This window comes from Pleurodeles waltl, chromosome 10 (genome assembly GCF_031143425.1).
Source record: "Pleurodeles waltl isolate 20211129_DDA chromosome 10, aPleWal1.hap1.20221129, whole genome shotgun sequence".
In the NCBI taxonomy this organism is placed as follows: domain Eukaryota; kingdom Metazoa; phylum Chordata; class Amphibia; order Caudata; family Salamandridae; genus Pleurodeles; species Pleurodeles waltl.
In genome coordinates, this window is record NC_090449.1 from 948690658 (window position 1) to 948699138 (window position 8481).

An 8481-nucleotide genomic window follows, 5' to 3' on the forward strand; every position below is an offset into this window, starting at 1 on the left:
AGCGAGATGGGGCGGAAGTTCTTCAGGTCGTTGGGGTCCGCCGTAGGTTTCTTCAGGAGAGCGTTGACTTCCGCGTGTTTCCAGCTCTCAGGGAAGGTAGCAGATGCAAACGAGCTGTTGATGATGCTCTGGAGATAGGGGGCGATGCTGGCGTCGGCTTTGTTGAAGATGTAGCGTGGGCATGGGTCCGAGGGGGCACCGGAGTGGATGGTGTTCATGGTAGTTCTGGTCTCTTCAGCGCTGATGGGTGTCCAGGCGTTGAGGGTGATGGTTGGGGCTGTGAGTTTTGTGGTGGTTGGCGGGATCTGTGGTCCGAAGCTGTCGTGTAGGTCGGTGATCTTTCGATGGAAGAAGGTGGCGAGGGAGTTGCAGAGTTCTTGTGAGGGCGTGATGGAGTTGGAGCTGGCGTTGGGATTGGAGAGCTCTTTGACGATGTTGAAGAGTTCTTTGCTGTTGTGGGTGTTCTTGTCCAGTCTCTCTTTGAAGGATGCTCTTTTGGTGGCTCGGATCAGCTGGTGGTGTTCGCGGGTGGCGATTTTGAGGGCTGACATATTTTCTGCGGTGTGTTTATTGCGCCAAGTTTTTTCGGGGGTACCGCAGGTTTTCTTGGATTCTTTGAGGGTGTCTGTGAACCATGGAGGTTTCCTGATGTTGGTCTGTTTTGGGAGGCGTCTGAGGGGGGCGAGGTTGTGAGCGCAGTTGGTGATCCACTGTGTGAGGTTGAGGGCTGCGTTGTTGGCGTCGGAGGTGATGGCAGGTTGGTTATGGTTGAGAGTGGAGAGTAGCTGATCTGTGGAGATTTTGTTCCAAGGTCTGCAGGTGATAGGTTGTGTGCGAGGGAGGTGAGTATTGCGTCTGAAGGTGAAGTGGACACATCTGTGATCGGTCCAGTGTGTCTCGGAAGAGTGGCTGAAGGATACGTGGTTACTGGCGGAGAAGATGGGGTCGAGCGTGTGTCCAGCGATGTGGGTGGGGGTGTTCACTAGTTGCTTGAGACCGAGGTTGGCGAGGTTGGCGAGGTTGGCGAGTAGGGTGGTGGTGTTGGTGTCGTTGTTCTTCTCCAGGTGGAAGTTCAGGTCTCCGAGGAGGATGTAGTCCGGCGAGGCTAGGGCGTGCGGGGAGATGAAGTCTGTGATGGATTTGCTGAATAGGGCGCGTGGTCCAGGGGGCCTGTAGACGAGAGTTCCTCTGAGGGTGGTCCTGGGGTCGGTGTGGATCTGGAAGTGCATGTGTTCGGCGGCGAGGAGGGTGTCTTCGGTGGAGGTAGTGACATGGATGGAGCTCTTGTAGATGATGGCGATTCCTCCTCCGACTTGGTTGGAGCGGTCTTTCCTGGCGATCTTGTAGCCGTCGGGGATGGCTAGGGCGATGTCGGGGCCGATGAGGCGTTCATCCAGGTCTCAGTGATGAAGGCGACGTCTGGTGCGGTATAGTCCAGGAGGTCCCATAGTTCAATGGCGTGCTTGTGGACGGAGCGTGTGTTGATGAGGATGCACTTGAGGTGGTTGTTGGAGCGTGGGCTGGTGGACGGATTGCAGTCGCGGTGGAAGGTGTGCTTGCATGTATGACAGGCGAAGGGTCCATGGGTGCGTTTTGGGCTGGCTTGGTAGCAGGTGGTAGTTCGTCCGGGGTTGAGTGCGTGGAGGGAGGCGGTGTCGTAGCTGTGCTGGGGGTTTTGGGAGCGCTGGGGGCCAGGGGTTCTGGCGCTGGGTGCGGTCCAGGCGTGGACCGGCGCAGATGGGCTTGCCTTTGGCGCGCCTTCGGCGTGCCAGCGGCCGCCATAAGAGGGAAGAGGGGTGAGGAGGGGTCAGCTGGGAGGCGGGAGAGAGGGTGATGAATGGGAGCAGGGGGGGCGGGCCGTTCGGGTTGCAGCGGCGGGAAAGCGGGAAGTGGGGAGCGGGGAGGCGGGAAAAGTGAAAAATGTGAGACAAATAAGAAATTCAGTGGAGAAAGGCAAGGATGGCAAGAAAAAATAGAAAAGTCAGAGGAGGAGAAAGCGCAGTGGAAGAGAGAGGGGCGAGATACACAGGAGGAGAAAGCGAAGTGGCAGAGTGTAGAGGGGGAAATTCACGGGGAAAGCCAAAAGGAGAGGGGAGGCGCTAAGAGGTTCACGAGGGGAGAGCCAAAAGGAGAGGAGAAGAGAGGAAATGGACAGAAGAAGCACAAAGAAATTCACGGGGGGAGAGCCAAAAGGAGAGGAGAAAAGAGGAAATGGACAGAAGAAGCGCAAAGAAGGTCACGAGGGGAGAGCCAAAAGGAGAGGAGAAAAGAGGAAATGGACAGAAGATGCGCAAAGAAGGTCACGAGGGGAGAGCCAAAAGGAGAGGAGAAAAGAGAAAATGGACAGAAGAAGCGCAAAGAAGGTCACGAAGGGAGAGCCAAAAGGAGAGGAGAAAAGAGGAAATGTACAGAAGAAGCGCAAAGAAGGTCACGAGGGGAGAGCCAAAAGGAGAGGAGAAAAGAAGAAATGGACAGGAGAAATCGCAAAGGAGCACCTAGGGCCTACAAGAGGTGGCAGGGGCCAGGGCAGGTTGAGAGACTGTGGCTTTGTACTCCCCAGGATAAAGGAGTGGGCAACCCACCCACTGGACAGACTTGAGAGACTGTGGCTTTGCACTCCCCAGGATACATCAATGGGCATAGAGCCCCCTCATGGAGCTGGCGTCGTGCACTCATCCGGCTGAGGTGCCCCCACTTCCCTTCCCCCTGAGGTGCCTGTTTTTTTTTCCATCTGATGCCCCTGTAGTGTTCTCTCTGTTTCGATCGGGTATCTTGTGTGGGCCTCGCCCATGCATTTCGGGCCCAGTGGTCCACGGACTATATTGGTGCAGTACCTGGACTTGAATTCTTGGTGTACATATTTGTTTATAGTGTATATAAAATTTTGACTAATGGATTTTACATGATTACAATCGTTCAACTCATTTCCTTTTGTCATTGCGTTCTTCCCGGGGGGGTTAGGGGGTGTTGCGTCTTGCGTGTGTGTGTCACTCTCTTTTCCTTCCCCCCTCCCCTATGTTGTAGGTGCAGTACTCACCGTGGTCGTCGCCGCCGTCAGTCGTGCTCCTGGTAGAGGAGCAGGAAGACAATCGCAGGGAGTATTTGGAGTTCAGGCTCCATGGCGTCCTGGTTCCTCGTGGGTTGTGTAGAGGTGAGTGTTTCCCCTTCCAAGTCCTGCTTCTGCTGTGTTTTTGTTCGCGTTGAATCCGCCCCGGATAAGGTGGCGGATTTGCCTGTCATAATAGTGTGGGCGGTACATTGTCTTCCGCCTGACTGTTAGCGGTGACCGACATGCTGTTTGTCTGTACCGCCGTGGCGGTCGGAGTGTTAAAGTGGCTGTCTATGTTAGTGGTTTCCGCCGTTGTCGTAATCCCATTTTATTTTCCACCGGCCTGTTGGCGGTATTACCGCCGCTTCAACACTGACCGCCAGGGTTGTAATGAGGGCCCAAGCTCTCTGAACCATTAAGTTTATTATCTAAGGCAGTCAGCACAGCACTACAGGCTCTAAGTATTGATTGCTAAAGTAAGCACCCACATCATTGCATGGAGCATAGAAAAATAATTCAAAATAATAAAATACAAGAATGTCAGCAGACTGACTGGTAAAGCATGAAATGTCAAAGAATGAGAAGTGAAGTCTCTGGAAACCAGGAAACAATGAACCCCCAATGTCTGATTCTCAAACATTAAATTAAATTTGCTAGACTTCTTTGATTGGCTGTAAAACTTCATATGTACATTAATCATCCTATCACAAAACATTAGCTCATCAGAAAATATCCCAATATTAGCATAAATGTTTTGTATTTATCTGCCTCTTCCTTTTGCGTGAGCCCAAATAATATTAACTGTTATATCAGATGCTAATTCTGCACTGTTTAGTGGAGGTCTTTGTTTAACACATTTCAGAATACCCTTGCTGCCGGACGATAGTCAGGATGAAGTAGAAACATTTTCCAAATCAGTTTTCCCCTCGAGAGAAACACATTCCATTAGGACGAACACAGAATAAACTCATGATTAAGACAAAAAAAGCTTGTAATTCTACGAAGATGATCTTTTACAGTTTAGCTCAGCTTGGCAGACAGATAACTACACGCTGTGACCTTGCTTGCTTGACACACATCAAAGAACAAGTGCTTTCTGTTCTTTTGGTAGATATTCAACATTAGTTGGGCCTTGCTCTGCTAAAAGGCACCGCAGAAAACTCAAGACTTACTTGTGTTATTTCAGCATTATTTCAGCATTTATTTTTTCAAAGAACATGTGCTTAATGAGACAGAATATAATTTTTCTCATCACTAAGTTAACACAGTTTATAAATCATGGGCAGGCCTTTCACTTGATGGCAGCTGCTAAGTAGGTACAATTTTCATGTTAACATTTATTTTTCATTTACAGCATTTCTCATATTAGTACATCAGTATGATTACATAAAAATAATTATTTCATGCTAAATCTCAGCTCTCACAGTGGTCAGTACAGGGCCAAGGTTGTGTAGTTGGAATAATAAAGATGTCATTACGTTTAACGGTGAGTAATCACCACATGACCTCTTCAATCCACCTTGTCCCAGGTTTTGCACAAATTAGCATATAGCACAGCGGTATTCTGATGAATCAGTGCCAATGTAAATACATGCACGGACTTAGATAATGCAGCACATTTATTTAATTGATAGAGTACACCATCTCTGACTAATTACAAATATGAATCATGAGTTCCCTTCCTAGAAACTTTATTTCCCAAGTCAAAGGCCATATGATCTACTACATCCAACCTCCACAGAGAGATATATGTAAGAGGACTTGAACATGTAGCAGCATGACAGATCTCTCTGCCTCAGAACCTGCAATCTATTTTGTAGATCACAAGTCGAGAAAAAGTCAAATTTGAGGAAGCATAAATTAGAGCACTCGCAGATTTCACCCAATGATTTATAGTTGAAGGAGAAGCCTTATATCCTAGATTTGACCTGCCAAAACGTAGAAGACTGTGACAGTTTCTGTAAGTTGCTGAAGGAGACAAAAAGTCCCTGATTCTGGGTCCTTGGAAACCAAAGTGCTATTTAATAATGTCCCAGGGTATCTTATTCATCGGGTGTAATCAATAGAGTCTATTTCAAGTTTTGGGGGAACAACATGCAGATGTTGGTACTTAATACACCAAAATCCACATGGTGCAGTAACACTATACACCTTTCCCTTGTTAAGTTACAGATCTGCTGTACTTTAATGAAGGATGGGGTATTTACCACACCAAGTAAGTACTGGATGAGTTAAATGCAATCCAACTTGGAATGATGACCCCTGCCCAAAGAAGGAGTTTCCGCAGGGGTCAGAAAACACCTACCCACTCATAACCACGACCATAGATTTGAACTGCTAGAGAAAGATCTGATAGATGCTAGAATCTTTCTTCTGAAGTAGAAAAAAGCAGGATAGGAAAGTTCTCTCCTGTTGTACATGGAAAGGAGAAACCACCATAGGCTGGAAACATAAATATATACTCAATAATAATCTATCCGTAAAAACCTGCAAATAAGGATATCGGAATGACAAGGGAGCCAATTCAATAATCGGGCAAGGTAATTTCATGGCCTCCAAAAAACGACTCTTCAAAGTTAGAAACTTAAGATCCATTTCTTCCATTGGTTCAAATAGAGCGGATTGTAAAGCTTTGAGAACTAATGGTAAATCCCAAGAGGAGACCAGAGACTTTAATAAACGGTTTCCTAAGACTAAAGCCTTTTAAGCTCAATTAAGGCAAGACCTCCCGATGGAGCTTGAACTGCTTTAATGGTTGTCCATTGTACCCAAAGATTGGAGGCTGCTAAACTCAGAACAAAACCCCTTTTGGAGGAATTTTAAAATCCATCTAGGTTCACATACATAGCAGTTTAAGGGTATCAAGAGGAAATGTAATGCCAGTGATTATTATAAGGCTTCCAAGTACAACCCTTCAATGTTTCATGAATAAAAGCTGCTATATGCTGCTAACTCTGCAGTGAGAAATTACTGGAACCCCTTCTGCTTAGATTACAAGCAGGCTTTATGACAGGAATGTCCCCTGCATTGTGCTTAGTCCTCTTCCACTGCACTAAATGCCTGACTGCAAATATGTTATTCTGTTGTTTTTTTTTGTCCCCAGCCTTGTGCAAATCTAGTGTGTGTGTGTATATGTGTGTATGTGTGTGTTTTGTGTGTGTGTATGTGTAGACCAAGAACTGCCCCTTGACATAAGTGAGATCCTAGACCTGTCCTGTGACTGGGAGTGGCATTAAGCATGTCCTCATTTGATAAACAGTAGGCTACTGTCCCTGTCATGCTGATAGGATGCAGAGAGGCAGTGCTAGTGCACCATGTTCTGTAAAACAGTAGTTGTGACTATGTCACTGGTATGAAGGCCTTCTGGCCCACTATGAGTAAGCCAGAGTTTGGAAGTCCCTGGCCTGCTCATGCGTACAAGATGTTTTCCCAGACAGGGAAAGTGTATGGCTTGCATTCCTAATGCTGGAGGAAGAAGATACAGACAGTGAAGGGCTTCTTTTGAAATTCTGTTAGTTTTTTTGCTGAGAAGGGCTGCCTATAGGTTTTTCTCAGCACTGCCTTTTTGTCGATGGTGGATGATAAAGGATGGTACTGCAGTCTCAGTTATTCAATATGTGAAGGGTCCTTTTGTGGATGCCATTCTTCTGTCCCTTTCATAATCACTGTTCGGCGTGGCTGTTGAAGGTTATGTGCTGGAAACTCACACCTCTGTTGTGGTTACTCCAGCCTGTAGACTATCCTGCTGGCAGGAGCCTTACTCTGTCCATGGGCTGTGTGAGGATAACAGCCTAGAGAGGCCAGATGAAAGAAGAATAGACCCAAATCAGTCCTAGAAGTACAGACAGAGAATCCACATCTGCTATGTGTTGTGACAGCATAAGAGTAGGGGCGTGTCCTACCTTATATTTGTTTTGATAATTTATTTTATAAGGGAACACGTAAGGGTAACCAACCATCAACCCTCATGAGGTTGAATGAACCTTTGGACTCAGGTGTGAGTGTTTGGCTCTGAACAAAAGTAAGTCAACAATAAACCAAACCAAACAATACCATCATTAACCCCTCGGGTACCCGGTATGAGATAGTTACGTCCTCGGGCGTGGCGCTCAGGCACCAGGGACGTAACCACCTCATCCTGCACCCAGCTCATGGGGGGAGCGTTAGCACTCCCCCATGAGCCTCAGGGCAGGGATAGAAGGGGAATCACTTCCCCTTCCACTCCTGCCCCCCCAGTGATGTCTGATGACATCAGCGTACAATCGCACTGACCTCATCAGAGGCCGCCCCCATCGGAAGAGAAATTAAAGCATTTCTCTTCCGATCAGCGGGTGGGGGATGGCAGAGAGGCATCAGAGGAAAGGACTTTCCTTTGATGTCTTTCTGAGCATTTCTGCAGCCCGATCATGAAGCAATCGAGCTGCAGAAATGCCCACTAGACACCAATGATTTTGTTTTGGTTTGTGTTAATTTATAAGGGGAGTGACCCCTTGAGCAAGGGGCGCTCCCCTGGGGGGCAATTCATTATAAGGCCTTTTCTGCCCCTCCTGGGGGCAGATCGGCCTATTTTAATTAGTCACTAGACACCAGGAATATATATTTTTTTATTTTTTAGATGTGGGGAGCGACCCCTTAGGCAATGGTCACTCACCGGGGTGGCAAATTGTTTTTAGGCCAATCTGCCACCAAGGGAGGCAGAAACCATTAGACACCAGGGTTTCTTTTTTACAAAAATTTCACACAAGGGGGCGACCCCTCAGGCAAGGGTCGCTACCCTGGGGGAAAATTTAGTTTAGGCCATTTCTGCCCCCCTGGGGGCAGATCGGCCTATTTTAATTAGGACGATCTGCCGCCAAGGGGGACAGAGACCACTGGGCACCAAGAATTTTTGTAACTTTTTTTTTACAGATGGGGAGCGACCCCTTAAGCAAGGGTCGCTCCTCTGGGGGCAATTTTTTTTTAGACTATTTCTGCCCCCCTTGGGGACAGATCGGCCTATTTCTATTAAGCTAATCTTCTGCCGGGGGCAGAAACCACTTAGGCACCAGGGATTGGTGTGTGTGTGTGTTTTGTTTGGGGGGGCAGCCCCTTGGGCAATTGTTGCTCCCCATGGGGGCACATTACTGTTGGCCATTTCTGCCCCCTTTGGGTGCAGATTGGCCTATTGTTGGAAGGCCTATCTGCCCCCAAGGGAGGTAGAAAGCCCAGCATAGACCAGGGAAGAATTTATTTAAAAAAAGAGGGTGGAGGTGGGGCCATATCCCACCCCAAATAAATGGTGACAAAGTTGTTCTCCCCACCGGTGGGCAGATGGGGCAATTACCCCCGATCAACTCACCGGGGGTGGGGGAGGGAGGCAGAAAGACTACTTTAAAAAAAAATGAGTGGGGTGGTGGCTACCAGTCAGTATGGGCATGGTTATGCCCCCACCC

The 8481-nt window shown here is 48.0% G+C and overlaps 1 protein-coding gene across 1 annotated transcript; it reads left to right on the top strand.

Annotated features, from left to right (window-relative positions):
* Positions 1–1837: 1837 nt before the first annotated feature.
* Positions 1838–2599, top strand: LOC138262465 (octapeptide-repeat protein T2-like). Its single transcript, XM_069212360.1, has one exon. The coding sequence runs from the start codon at positions 1838–1840 to the stop codon at positions 2597–2599; it is 762 nt and encodes a 253-aa protein (XP_069068461.1).
* The last annotated feature ends 5882 nt before the right edge of the window (positions 2600–8481 follow it).

Bases quoted from the DNA above. Each gene is read 5' to 3' on its own strand.
- LOC138262465 (XM_069212360.1), top strand. From the start codon at position 1,838: ATGGGAGCAGGGGGGGCGGGCCGTTCGGGTTGCAGCGGCGGGAAAGCG.